Source organism: Helianthus annuus, chromosome 15 (assembly GCF_002127325.2).
Source record: "Helianthus annuus cultivar XRQ/B chromosome 15, HanXRQr2.0-SUNRISE, whole genome shotgun sequence".
Lineage (NCBI taxonomy): Eukaryota > Viridiplantae > Streptophyta > Magnoliopsida > Asterales > Asteraceae > Helianthus > Helianthus annuus.
The window spans coordinates 36,253,289-36,268,888 of NC_035447.2; the positions used below are offsets into that span (position 1 = coordinate 36,253,289).

At 37.4% G+C, this 15,600-nt stretch overlaps 1 protein-coding gene across 1 annotated transcript; it reads right to left on the minus strand.

Moving 5' to 3' along the window:
- Window positions 1-14,161: 14,161 nt before the first annotated feature.
- On the minus strand, window positions 14,162-15,475 carry LOC110901339. The gene has a single exon (XM_022148172.1). It carries the CDS (start codon window positions 15,473-15,475, stop codon window positions 14,162-14,164), a length of 1,314 nt encoding a protein of 437 aa, XP_022003864.1.
- Window positions 15,476-15,600: the final 125 nt, after the last annotated feature.

The following is a 15,600-nucleotide window of genomic DNA, read 5'->3' on the forward strand; positions in this document are numbered from 1 at the left end:
AATCGGCCATAGAATTCTTAACTAAAAGAATATACATAAAAAATACAAAACAAATCAGATTATTTAACAATACCTTTATTATTATACAAGATGATATTGATGAAGATCGGAAGGAATCGAAGAAGATGACAGATTTTGTTGGAGAAAGTGTAGAAAGAAACGTGAAGAGAGAAATGAATCGAGATTTTGTGAGGATCTTTAAAAAGTTAGAAGTTTAAAAATATCCCATGTAACCGGGTCGGATCATCCCATTTGTTTTTCGTCAAAATCTGTTTGACTTTTGGTCAACCGCTGTTTCAGTTTTGGTCAACATCTCATTTAGTATTCAACAGAAATTTGGATAAGTCAATCAGTGATTTGAAAATCTATTTGACTTTTAGTCAACAGATGCATGGAAACCAATATTAGATTGAACAGTGTTTTTAACAGATGTTTAAACATCTGTTTAGACCTAAACCGATGTTGGGGCTTAAACAAATGTTTGGTGTTCTATATCAGTTGTTTGGACTTAAACAGATGTTTGGATTTAAACAGACGTTTGGCCATAAACAGAATTTGGCAATAAAGATATGTTTGGCCTTAAACAAATGTTTGATGTTAAACAGATGTTTGATCATAAAGAGATATTTGGCCTGAAACCAAACATCTGCTTAAGGTCAACATCTGTTTCACTATTCGCCAACATCTGTTTGACTTTTGGTCAAAATCTGTTAAAATATAAACACTGTTAACATAAATTACAAATAATTAGCTAATAGACGGCACACAATTAGCAACTTAAACGATAAAGACCCTTAACAATTTAACCATATGATTTAATCATGTGTTTTATCTTAGATGGGTCAACTGAAAAAGAAAATTCACTAAAAGGATAACAAATTAAATGGCTAAAAAAAAGCTCAAAGAGTATTTTTACTGCAAAACAGGATTAACAAACAATGCCAATAGTTAAGTCAACCATGTTTCTTTCACCTTTGACTTTCAAAGTCAATTCAGTTACTTACCAAATTCACAAATACATAAAATTTCTTATATAACCGCAAACATTAACACACCTAGTAATCTTAACTCTGCTATAAACTGTAAAACACAAACCCAAATATCACATTTCCATTGTGAATCTTTATTGCCTCATCAATAATTCCCTGACTTGCCCTTTGAATTGTAATTCAAAGTCCAACGAACCTGTATCATCCTCATCCCTGCACAGTATAAGATCAAGGAGATCTTGCAGATCTTCAACACCCAGGCCCAGTGCTTGTTCCCTTGATATTTTCTTCTCCTCACCACTGGATTTGATCAGAGTCAATACTTGAGTCTGTTTGTCAGATATCTACTTTAGTATTTTTTATCCCAGTAGGTTTCTTGGGAGAGGTTTTATCGATGATGAGTTTGGAGATGGTGGCCTAGTAATGACTGGCAGAGCAGTATTTATAGTTTGTGCCAATTCAAGTTTTTCTCCAATCATCTGCTTGAGGTCTCTTTTTACAATGTAATCACTTGCTGCTTTATATGCTTCTGTTTCTGCATCCATCTGCTTTTGTTTCCTTGTTTGGTAAAGGATGGCAGCAGGTGCAGCAGCGGATCTCCTGATTTGTAGCTTTTTTGGCTTAGCTGGAACCACATCTTGAGGGTAAACAGGCTTTTGGGGAAGATTAGGATCTTTCTTTCTTAATTCTTCGAGCTTTTTGTAAGAGACGAACACTTTATCCTCTTTCCACCTTGCCACTTGGTTCTTTGACCCAAAATTAGCTGTTATTAACTCTTCTTTCATTCTCTTCAGCTGCAGAGTCCTAGCTGGTACATTTTTCTTAAACTTTGCCCAGATAGGAGGAGTCTGCTTCACCTTGTTCTTGATCATATCTTGAATTCTGGCTGTTTCACTTTCTAGCTCACTGATGGTCCATTCTTTGTACCGGTACTTTTCTCCCTTGTATGTTTTGTAAGCCATGATATAGTCAACATAATCTTTCCTCAAGGTTTCATCAGCTCTTTCTGATAAATTTTGACAGACATCTTTTGAAAACTGCTCCAAAATTTTCACTTGGGTTAGCAGATATTGGTAGTTTGTTTGAATCTCTCTGTCAGATTTTCCTTGTGTATTTCTATTGGAGATATCCTCTGCTTGTTGAGCCTTTAACTTCAAGTATTCTTCAATGTTATTAGGCCTTGGATATCCTTGAACTGATGGCAAGTTCCTTTTAGCAGGTTCATCTTCAGAGTAGAACGATATGATATCCTCTCTAACTGCTTCCAGATCTAATGGATACTGGACTCCTGCAGGAAAAATGGCAGTGTTTGAATTTGAGACTTGTGCTGAAGAGAATGGGACATCATTGGGAATGGTAACAAGGGTCAATGGTTGGGTGGATGACTGCGATGGTGAAGGGTCAACATTCAGAATTATCCTTCTCCTTCTATGTTTAGGAGAGGTTGGTGGTGTTTTGGTGGGTTGAGTGGTTGTGATTTGAGTGGTAGATGGTTGACTAACAGTTGTTGAAACAACTGGTGTTTCAACCACTGTTGCCATTACAACAGATGGTGTGTCACCTGAAGTATTTTGCTTTTTGGCAGGTGGTGTTGGTAGTAATGAGGATGTTTTTGATGGTAATGTGATTTGTGGTAAGGCAGTGGATTGAATGTGTGTTGAAGCGGTGGCAATTGTTGATGTAACATGTGTTAAAACAACTGAAGTACCAACAGCTGTTGATACAACAGATGTTTTAACATCTGCTCGTTTTGAGGTTTGATGTGTGGAGTTTTTGGGAGGTGTAAATTCGGGTTCCTTCACTTTTCTAGTGGGCTGTTTTCTTTTAGGCTCATGATTTTCTTCATTCTTGGCCTCAGAAACACCCTGCTCATCCTTCTCCATACAAACTCTTTTCTCCTGTTCCCACCTTGCTTTATCCTTTGCCTCCAAATGCCTTTTTACCGTTGCTTTTGCATCAGCAATGGCATTTGTGGTTACATCAACCTTTTTAGTACCATCTGGCTTAGGTATCTCTGCAAGCATAGTGGATTTGTCTGGTGCAATGTACAAACCATCTTCATATCCCCTTTTCTTTAGCTGCTTCATTTTCTCCCCCTTTTTGGCATCAGCTGGTGGTGGGTTGTCCAAAAAGATGATAGTAGGAGGAGCAGAATCAGTGGTTTTCAGCAAGTGGGCCTTGAATGCCTTTATGTCCGCTTGTGTATCCATGAACCTAGCTTCCATCATATTTCTGATCTTTTGAATCTGTATTTCATGTTGATGATCAGCGTATGCCCTTTGTTGGTGAAGCAGAGGTTGAAATAAACTCCAAAGCTGAGTGGGAGTAGGAGCAGATGATGCAACAGATGTTGTATCTGGTGCTGCAGTGGGTGTTACCTTTTGTGCTTCTAACAACTGTTGGAGCATTGACTTAATATCTGCAACAGAAGTTTCCAATTTGTCAACCATCTCCATCAATTCCTTGTACATTAAACCATCACCCAACTTAATGGGATCATCTGATTTCCCACTGGCAGTGGTTGTATCAGCAGTTGACTTAGGGAAAGTTTCACAAAAGTCATCCACAGATGCCCCTTTTTCTTGGTACTGGGGACTTCTTTCCTCAGTAATTGTCATCCTTTTAATAGAACCAGGGGTTGGAACAAAGACAGCAGTGGATATCACAGTTGCTGGAGAGGAAATTGCCTTCAAAGGAGTCTTATTGATGAAACAACTGGCCAGGTGTAGATCAGTGGATCCAACACCTGTAGTTGCTGCTCCAATTGAACTACTGACAGGAAGTACTTGTATTTCCGTCAGCGTAACCTCCTCAGTTGTTGGTGGGTTAGCAATGATTGAGACACAAGACCCAGTCACTTGTTGAGGTATATTCTCATTAACAGGTGTTTGAGAAGAACTGGTTTGTGTCTGGGCTAAATCAACTGCATCCAACAAAAATTTTGTTTGTGGGGGGATTTGAGAAGTGAGGATAGGTGTAGAAAGCGAATTTGCCCCGGGCAGTGGGCTGTGGATGATGGAATCAAGTGATTCCAGAGCATCATAATTTGGTGTCCCTATTATTACAACCTGCTCTTTTTTAGAAGAAGCAGGAGGAGTTTGAGGCTCAGGTTGAGATCTTTCTTCCAACTGCTGTGAGGTAGTAGCAGCAGTGGTTATTGGTGACTTTTGTTTTGTCACTGGTAGTTGCTCTGGGATCTCATCTTCCAGAGTTACCTTTGTTTTGGGTTTGGGGGGCTTTTGTGATTTTTTCTGATTTGTAACAAGATAATTGAAGATTACCTGGGAATAGTTAAAATTTTCACCATGTAAGATAGCATAACCCAGATATTGAATCTTCAATGGGATTTCATTGAAAGCAGTGGTCTTGTTTGAGACACACATCAATAGGGTATGAAACAAAAACCTTGTGGCAGGAGGAAAACTGCCTTTTTCTAAAGTGTCTTTTTTGATTTCCTCTTCATAACCCCTTTGAATGAAAAACGTTTGATACTCTTCTTTAGGGAAAGATGTTTTACCTTTAAGATCATCGAGTTCAAAAACTTCCGAAATGGTTTAAGGTGTTATTGTGACTGGAACATCCTTTATAGAAGAATTGATGGCTAAGGGCTTTTTATCCTTAGTTTCCAACTTAGCATTTTTCCAAAATTCTTGCTGGGTATCCATGTAGATCGGAGCATCACAAGTCAACAAAGTTTTGTACTTTGAAGAAGACAGAGCATCAATGATGGAATTAAAGGTTTTGGTGTAACTGGGTTTTTCAAGTAGACCCAAGTAGTTATGTGTGGATTTGTGTGGGAGAGACATCGTGATTTGATTATGATTGCGAGAGGAAGAAGACGATGAAGAGGATGAGTGATTTTGAGAGAAATGGATGATAACTGCTTAGAATTCGATTCGACAGTAAAAACACTGTTTGGGGGTTTTGATCAGGGTTTTTTTTTTTTTGGTGAAAAAGTGAATGCTAACGTGGCAGCAATTACTAAAAGATCTTACCCCTATGTACTGTCCACCTGCCAACCTCTGATGATAATGGATGACAGTTGGTAGGAAACCACTGATGGAACAATATCAGTGGTTTGCAACAGTTACAAATGAGAACAGTGAGTAACTTTTTGCTAGCAGTGGATAGCCATCAGTGTGTTAAAACACTGATTTTGAACAACAGTTTTTTTTATTTTTTATTTTAACTTTTATTTTTATCACCAAAACAATATTCAAGGAAATCTTATCTCATTGGAATGTGACGATTAGGTAAAATTGTAATTTCATTTTAACTGGCTATTTTTAAACTATTGGAGCAAAACCGTTAAAATAACCAAACCACAGCGAGCAAAACGGAAGTTTACTCTAGAAAGTATTATTTCAGAATACCCCTGAATTTTAAATTACCATTTTGCATATTTTGAATTTCAAAAGTTATGGATATTGTCAGTAATTACTGATTTGATTTGAAAACAATTGTCATCATGACATTTGAAATTTTTATTTTAAATTTAATTAAAAGAAAAACACCGTCAATTTGAAATTCCCAGTTTGCATATTTTTCAATGTCCAAAGCTTAAGAAATTAACATTAATTACTGATTTGATATGCAAGAAAATGTAATCAACAGTTATTTTAACTTTAACGATATTATCAATAATTACTGATTTGATTTGAAAGCCATTGTCATCATGACATTTCAAATTTTTATTTTAACTTTAACTAAGAAAAAATAACTGTCAATTTGAAATTCTCATTTTGCATATTTTAGACGTACAAAGCTCAAAAAATTACAATTAATTACTAATTTTATATGCAACAAAATTTCATCAACAGTTATTTTGATTTTTTATATTAACTTTAATTTTTATCACCAAAAGAATATTGAAGGAACTCTTATTTCATTGGAATGTAACGATTAGGTTAAACGGAAATTTCATTGCAATTCTAGTTTTCATTTGATAATTTCATTCAATAATTAATTAACCGCATCAATTATAAAAATGTGAGCAGTGGATATTTTTTAGTAAAAGCAATGATGGTCAATATCAGTGGATATGAAGAATAAAAATGTGAGCAGTGACAATTTTTTAACTATCAGTAGATAACCAACAGTGATTTAAATTACCATTTTGCATATTTTGAATTTGAAAAGTTAACGATATTGTCAATAATTACTGATTTGATTTGAAAGCCATTGTCATCATGACATTTCTAATTTTTATTTTAACTTTAATTAAGAAAAAATAACTGTCAATTTGAAATTCCCATTTTGCATATTTAAGAATAAAAATGTGAGCAGTGACTATTTTTTAAATAACAGTGGATAGCCAACAGTGATTGAAACACTGATGTTTGGAGAGTCAGTGGTCAACATAAAGAATGAAGAAACAGAGGTTGTCTCTCAGCAGCGGATAACATTTAACAATCAGATGTGTGAACCAAAACAGTGGTTCCAACATACTTTTAAGGATAAATGAAAACTATCATTTTTTACTATTTTAAATATCTTTGACCTTAAATAGATATTTGACCTTCAATATCAAAATCAGTTGTTTGGAGTTAAACATATATTTGACCTTAAACAGATGTTTGAACATAAAAAGATGTTTGAGGTAAAACAAATGTTTGAGCTTAAAAAGAAGTTTGCCCATAAACATCTATTTGCCAAAAAACACAAATTTCAAAAACATTATATTCAAATAATCATAATGAGGAACTTATTTAACATCCAAGTGTACTACATTTTTATTTAGTAGTATAAAGATCAAACAACTGTTGTATCTATAATACAGATCAAACAAATGACGTGATGTGATAAATACTGTTACATATAAACACTTAATAAGAAACACTAATAATTAAATACTAAAGTTACATAAGAACCACTAATAATTAAATACTAAATTTGAATCCGCTGTAGATGCCGAACCACTGCTGATACTAAACAGTCGTTTTCCTTTGGTTAATCAAACTCTAGGTACATAAAGTGCTTGTCTTTAACAGGGCTTTGTCTGCAACAGTGGATAAGGCCTCATCAGTCTTTAAGTCCATCAATCCGTATAAGGAGCAGTAGTTAGTTATAACAATCCTAAGCATGATCAGCTGTTATAACCATTCCATAACCCTTTGAGAAGAAGCAAGTGTCCGTGTATTTAACTGAAAAGAATGATTGCAGTACATCCCTATTGAAAAACAGAGTCGATAAATTTAGGGAAAATGAGGTTGAAAGATGATAAGCCAACAGCGGACGATATCATTCTACACTTTCGATAAATTCAGGGGTATTCTCAAATAATAGTTCCTAGATGCTTCAAAGTGCTGCTAGATGTTTGAAGCATGTAAGAAGCATTATTTGAGAATACACCTGAATTTATCGAAACTGTAGAATGATATCGTCCGCTGTTGGCATATCATCTTTCAACCTCATTTTGCCTAGATTTATCGACTATGTTTTTCAACAGGAATGTACTGCAATTATTACCTTATTTAAGATACCTTCAACTGCATCTTCTGATCAATCAACATTCAATTCACTGAAACGATATGTTCGACTGCATCCTCAATCATGAACTATTTAAAGAAATGGATGAAATCATCCAAAAATACCTAAAATAAAACTAATTCAACCATCCAACCATAAGATACTTGCGGTATTAAAATGGTCGTTTTTAACTTATTTCAACAGGAATGAAATCATAATCATAAGTAAAACCTAAAAAAAAAAAAAAACAAACACCTGCTATTGATCGTCCAAATCTTTTAATTGGTCCTGATAATCCTACAACCTTTCAAAGTCGTTGGAATCGGTCGATAATCTCAGCAGCTAATTCACAAACAACAGCAAACAACAATAGCAAGTCACCAAAGAATAAGTAAATAAGTAAATACGCATGAAGATCGAATGATTGAAGAATGAAAACAAAGATTGACACTTATAGAACATAAGTTATTGATAATCAAACCTTGATTCAGAGCACTAATCTGAACATCGATCGGAATAGAGCAGAGCAGAGCAGAGGGAGAAAGAAATCAAGAAGCCCTAAATGAGTAAATGAGGGAGGATATAAATAGAAGAGGGTAGGGGTACTGTTGGGCGGGAAAAGAGAACTGAGGATGCCCTAATTAAGTGACACGTGGCCCAAATAACTTTCATTTATTATATATAATAGATTTCTGAACCTTCAATAAGTGAAGAAGTTGGAGAGGAAGATGCAAGACATAAATAAGGGGTGTTAAAACTTAAAAGTTAAAGTGTGGTGTTTTGTGGTGTTTTAAAGGTATTGAAATTTGAAACATAAGAAAAAGAAAAGAAAAATGTAATCATAATATATTGAGTTTGAATTTTACAAACATAAAAGAAACTTTCCCATGTCTCACATGAAGGTTTATAGCTGATCAAGTTGTTAACAATCAAACACTAATTGACTAGGTGTTACGAGACTTTGATCTTGGACAGTGTTTAATGAATGCCTATTTGAGTTAGGGGTTGTTTGTTTAGCTCTGACTGAGTCTCTTAATGGTTCAGACCTCTTACTGGTTCAGCACTTAATGGTTCAGACATTTGCCTCTGATTGGTTAAGCATTATACTGAGTCTGAATGGTTAAGACTTCTTATCTGAATTGGTTAGACATTTACCTCTAACGGTTAAGCATTATACTGACTCTTAATTGTTCAGACCTCTTATTGGTTCAACACTTAATGATTTAGACCTGTTACTGGTTCAGCACTTACCCATTTAGAATTTGCCAAACAGCCCCTTAATCGTTTATCCAATTTTAAAACTTTGAAGTTGGATACGTGTTGGATTTTAAATCGGCGAATCTATTGGCACACCCAACTCATCTATCCACACACTTTTCCAATTCAATACGCATCGTATAGACCTATACGATGCGTATTGAATAAAGTAAAAGACTTGGCAGACTGACAGGTGCAGGTATTGTCTGGCGGCTGGCTTAATACGAATCTTATAGGCCTATATGATGCGTATCAAGGCACTGAATTTTTGAAGTTTATTTTTTGGCGTGTTGTGTCGAACGCGAACCCGAGAAACGAAAGAGATTTCGAGCAGTTGGTCGATGACATGATAGATAAAGATCTTGACACGATCATATCCATTTTCAAGTGTTAGACTAGATAGTCCAAGATGAAATATATTAAAACCATTCAAGCCCACTAGTCTACAATGTGTTATGGTGAGATTCTTCAAGTTTGCACAGTGGGAGAAAATACCAGCACCGTTGTCAGTATTGTCATAATGCAATGAGACATAACTGAGATTTAAGCGGCGTGTTCCGGTCAACATTTATCGACATTGTTATAGGTGATGAAGAAACCCTAAAGCGGAACAAAATCCCAGATTGTCTAGAGAAGCGCTTTTATCATGTGTCATATGATATGGTAATGTAACGTCCATAATTTTTCCTTTAAATTTATTAAATGACAACATACTTTTCTAACAAAATTTGGGCATGACCCGTTTGTAAACGGGCGGTACCCTGTTTTTCATAATCAAATTTCATTCAAACTCTACGCAAACATTCAAAAGACATGACATACACAACAAAAGATGACCTATTTTTAGTTTCGAAACCATTAAGTTTATGTACGCACTTACGACAACTTTTCAAAAGACAACCATGACCAAACTAGTTTTAAGTACTAAGCATAGACATAAGTAACTAGGTAATTTGACATTGACTTTATACAAAATGCGGAGCGCTTGACGGGCTTGAGGTGTGTTCGATCCGGGCAAAGCTTGATAGCTAGACATGAGATTCACCTACATGACCACAACATCAAAACTCATTAGAACAAAGTTTCATTCTTTAACTCAAGAAATTAACTTACGGACTTGAAATAAACGTGACATTCACGACTTGTATTAAACCACATTCTTTCATACTTGTACGGTAGTGAGTTCCAACGGAACTTCATGCCAATCTTTCTAGTCTTACAATTTCATCATTCGACCCGTTCAAGAGAAGGGTCCATTCATATATCTTTACCATGCTTGATTCAAATTAGCACAATTATTGATAAACACATATCTAAAGTAAAACCAAAAATTGTACAAGTAGCGTACCTCGGTCTTGATTCTCTTGTTGCTTCACTTGACTCGAACTTTCTTCCTTAACTCCTACACATAACCATCCATTCTTTTAGTTTATGTTTCATACTCAATTTCGCATAACGATCGATTAACATCATACAATTTACTTCACGCATTCATAAACACATTCAATTTACTTAAAGTTATGGCTTGCAAGACTAACATTTTCATTGAGGCAATTTGTCAAACACTTGGTGTGCACAATATCAACAAAGCACAAGGTACAAGTGTTCATAGCATAATTCTACATGTCCCCTTTCTAATCTAACAAGAAGAAATCAAATTCACATCTTTTCGTTCATCCTATCTAATTCTCCCTATCACATTCAGATTATGTATCAATTTACCTTCATAAACATAATATCATAATTCATCTTGTTTAACCTATTCCTACAACAAGTGGGTATGAACCCAAATCACTCAAACAATCGAAATTAAACCAATTCCTCCATCTATTGTGAATTCCTAACTCACGATTACACAAGATTTCCACATAAGTTCATGATTGGGTTAAAACCCACTTTCTACAAACCATCCAAAACAGAAATTATTACTTACCAATCGTTAAACAAGCTCAGGTCATTCGAAATTTGAGTTCATGCATCCATTTAGGCTCCTAATTCCCTTTTGATTTTGAGAAGTTCATAAAGTTAGGGTTTGTCCCCTTGCTTCTTTGCTCTGGTCGATCCACACATCACAGAGATGTGTGTGTTTTTAATTTTTGTTTTTATTTATTTCTTTTTACTAAAACTTCCATCCCTTTTTAACAAGTCTAGTCCCTCTAAATCTTAGATTGGTTATTTTGCCATTTAACATTCCTTTTAACAAGTTACTAACATACTAGGTTAACTATACATGACTAGACTTTCAAGTAATATAAGTAAATTACATATTTTGGGGTGTTACAAGTCTACCCCCCTTAAAAGAAGTTTCGTCCCCGAAACCTTAATACGTACCAAATAAAGTCGGGTAGAGCTTCCTCATTTCATCTTCTAGCTCCCATGTAAGGTCTGATCCTTTCCGGTGTTGCCATTGCCCCAAGACTTGCTTTATGGTTTTGTTCCGAAGGTGCGTTACCTTGGAATCCTTGATAGCTATCGGCCTCTCAATATAATTCAATTTTTTCATCCAGCTCAATATCGTCAAGGGGCACATATGCCGTCTCATCCGCTAAACACTTTCTCAATTGTGACACATGGAATGTGTCATGTATTCCATCCAAAGTTGGCGGTAATTCCAACCGATATGCTACCTCCCCAACCCGGGCTACAATCTTGAAAGGTCCTATGTAGCGGGGACCTAGCTTTCCTCGCTTACGGAAACGGATTATACCTTTCCATGGGGAAACCTTTAATAACACATAATCACCTATTTGAAATTCGATGGGTCGCCTCCTTTGATCTGCATAGGCCTTTTGTCGATCTTGAGCCGCTTTTAAACGGGCTCGCACAAGATCGATCTTCTCGTTAGTTTTAACCACTACCTCATTGGGTGTAATTTCTCTCTGTCCCACCTCTCCCCAACAAATTGGAGTTCTACACTTTCTTCCATACAACAATTCATACGGTGCCATTCGAATGCCGTTGTGGTAGCTATTGTTGTACGAAAATTCCACCAACGGCAAGTGGTCATCCCAGCTTCCCCCGAAGTCTATCACACATGCTCGCAGCATGTCGATAAGTGTTTGAATGGTCCGCTCGGACTGACCATCCGTTTGGGGGTGGTAGGCGGTGCTGAAATGTAATTTTGTACCCATACTTTCATGAAAACCTTGCCAATATCGAGATGTGAATCGGGTATCTCGATCCGACACAATAGATACAGGAACTCCGTGTCGTGATATTATCTCGTTAACATAGATCTCCGCCATCTTTTCAGAAGAGAAAGCTTCCCGAATGGGTAAGAAGTGCGCGCTCTTGGTGAGGCGGTCTACGATCACCCATATAGCATCGTGACCTTTCCTTGTCTTAGGAAGCTTGGTCACTAGGTCCATCGTCAATTCTTCCCATTTCCATACCGGAATCTCTAACGGTTGCAACTTCCCATATGGTTTCTGATGTTCTGCCTTTACCTGCAGACATGTCAAACATTTGGCAACATACTTGACAATATCACGCTTCATGCCGGGCCACCAATAACTTTTCTTCAAGTCCAAATACATTTTTGTAGCTCCAGGATGAACCGAGAATCGGGATTTGTGAGCTTCTTCGAGTAATACACCCTTTGCTTCGCTAAACCGAGGTATCCAAATACGACCATACATGGTTTTAATTCCATCGGATCTTTCTTCGAATTTATCCACAAACCCCTTTGTTCTTTCCTTTTTAGAATCCATTCCGCTTAGTGACTTGATTTGGGCTTCTTTAACCATTTCGAGAAATCGAGGTGTAATTACCATCTTCATGGACTTTACTTGAATTGGAGGCGGGTAATCCTTTCGGCTCAGGGCATCGGCTACTACGTTAGCTTTACCCGGATGATAAAGGATCTCACAATCATAATCTTTAAGAAGTTCTAACCACCTTCGCTGCCTCATATTTAATTCCCTTTGCTCGAAAAAGTATCTAAGGCTTTTGTGGTCGGAATAAATAACACTTTTCGTACCGTATAGATAGTGCCTCTATATCTTCAAAGCAAACACTACTGCAGCTAACTCCAAATCATGGGTTGGATAATTACTTTCGTGTGTCTTCAATTGCCTAGAAGCATAGGCAATGACTCTACCCCTTTGCATCAAAACACATCCCAACCCTTGGTGTGACGCATCCGTAAACACCACCAAGTCTTCCGTTCCATCTGGTAAGGTTAGTACCGGGGAACTCGACAGCTTTTCTTTCAAGGTTTGAAACGCCCTTTCTTGATCTGCACCCCATGAAAACTTCTCATCCTTCTTGGTTAACTTGGTCAACGGCAAGGCCAATTTAGAAAAGTCTTGGATAAACCTCCTATAATAGCCTGCTAAACCCAAAAAGCTTCTTACTTCACTTGGGTTCTTGGGAGGTACCCACTTCATAACGGCTTTCACCTTTGACGGGTCTACTAAGATACCATCCGCATTAATCACATGACCGAGAAATTGTACCTCTCTAAGCCAAAAAGCACACTTTGAGAATTTCGCGTACAATTTCTCCTTGCGAAGTACTTCAAGAACCTCACGTAAATGGCATGCATGTTCGGCTTTACTCCGGGAATAAACCAGGATGTCATCGATAAAAACTATAACGAATTTGTCTAACATGGGCCGACAAACTCGATTCATAAGATCCATGAACGCGGCAGGCGCGTTCGTTAATCCAAAGGACATTACTAAGAACTCATAATGCCCGTATCGCGTTCTAAAAGCCGTTTTCGCCACATCCTCATCTCGCACTCTTAACTGATGGTACCCGGACCGCAAATCTATTTTTGAAAACCAACTTGCCCCTTGTAACTGATCGAAGAGATCATCGATTCGGGGCAATGGGTATCGGTTTTTCACTGTCAGCTTATTCAACTCTCGGTAATCGATGCACATGCGCATCGAACCATCTTTCTTTTTGACAAAAAGTACAGGCGCTCCCCATGGCGACACACTCGGGCGTATAAAACCCTTGTCGAGCAATTCTTGTATTTGTACCATTAACTCCCGCATTTCAGTTGGGGCCAACCTATAAGGGGCCTTGGCTACGGGTTTGGCATCAGGGTACAATTCAATCTTGAAATCCACTTCGCGTTCTGGTGGAAGCCCCGGTAAATCTTCCGGAAAAACATCAAGAAACTCGTTCACGACTTCAACCTCTTCTATCTTAGGGGTATTCTGCTTAGTATCCACCACGTAAGTTAGAAATGCCTTGCTTCCATTTCGTACGTACTTGTATGCTTGGACTATAGAACAAAGCTTCGAGTTGATATTCCTTTCCCCTTGTATGCTTACTCGTTTTCCTTCCGATGTTAACACATGAATTACCTTCTTCTCACATTGAATTTCGGCCTGATGTTTAGCTAGCCAATCCATGCCAACTATAACCTTAAATTCCCCCAATATCATGGGAATAAGGTCAATGGCAAACTTCTCGTCTTCAATGATTATTTCTCAATCTCTACAAACTTCGTGCAACAAATAACTCTTACTATCGGCTATTTCTACTTCTAATGGTACATGCAGTCTTTCGATTTTAAAGGAGGGGTGTGACACTAATTCACTTGATACAAACGATCTACTGGCACCGGTATCAAATAACACGTACGTAGGCATCGAGTTCAATGAGAATATACCTGATACAACATTCGGGTGGTCCTTCGCTTCCTCGGTTGTGATCTGAAACATCCTCCCCTTAGCTCTTGGGGCTTCCTCCTTTCTTGCTTCCTTATCGGTTTTCTGTTGAAGCTTGGGACACTCAGCCTTAATATGACCCGGTTGGAAACAGTTGTAACACGTTCTTGAAGGATTAGGACACCTATAATATGGGTGTCCCTCTTGACCACAATTGTAACAGCCCTTCTTCCCTTTCAAACACTCCCCCGTGTGTAACTTTCCACACGTTTTGCATTTCGGAACACTACCCTTCGCCTTATCCTTCTTGCTTTGATCTTGAAATTTTGGTTTCTTTGAAGGGCTCGAGCTAGAAACATTTTCAGATACTCTCTTTTCGCCTCTTTCTGCTTGTCTTCTTATTTCAATCTCCCTATCTCGGGCCAAGTCAATGAGCTCATTCAAAGTTTCACATTTAGCGGGAATTATGAACTCCCGATATTCAGCCTTCAACATACCGTAATAACGGTTTATCTTCATTCTTTCCGTTCCTGCTATATCTTTACAGAACTTCAGCTTGTCAAGGAACACGTTGGTGATTTCATCAATGGTTTCATCTTTCTGACGAAGATGTAAGAAATCTTCTTGGATCTTGTCAATGGCAGATTGCGGACGGTGGTACATTAGAAAAGGTTCCTTGAACTCTTGCCATGTCAAGACTTGAACTTTTTCTTCCCCAATCTCTTTACTATAAACATCCCACCAATCTTTAGCTTGGAGTTGTAGCAAACCGGTGGCGAACATCACTTGATCCTCCTTCTCACAATGACTCCTTATGAACACCGCTTCAGTACTTGCAATCCACCTTTGGCATGCTATAGGATCAATTTCTCCTTTGAACGGTAACGGGTTGCACGCCATAAATTCTTTGTATGTGCATTTGCGAGTTCCTTTCTTTCCTTGCACTTCGCTAATCATTCCCTTCAACTCTTCCATCTTACCCGCCATCATTGTTTCTACCACTTCCAGCACATGACCTTCTACTTCTTGGGCTAAATGAGGAATACTTGCTTGCATTGGCCTTCCAATCTCTTCCGAGATCATAGTTTTCAGTCGCTCTTGTTGCGTGGCTTCATCCTCATTCGTATCCGTCATCTATACATAAACATCATTCTTTATTTCAAGCATTCAATCATCCTTTCCATCATATAATCATTCTAATAGTACATAGCTTCCTTTGAAAGTTAACATTCATGCATTCTATCATTCTTTAGAGTCTT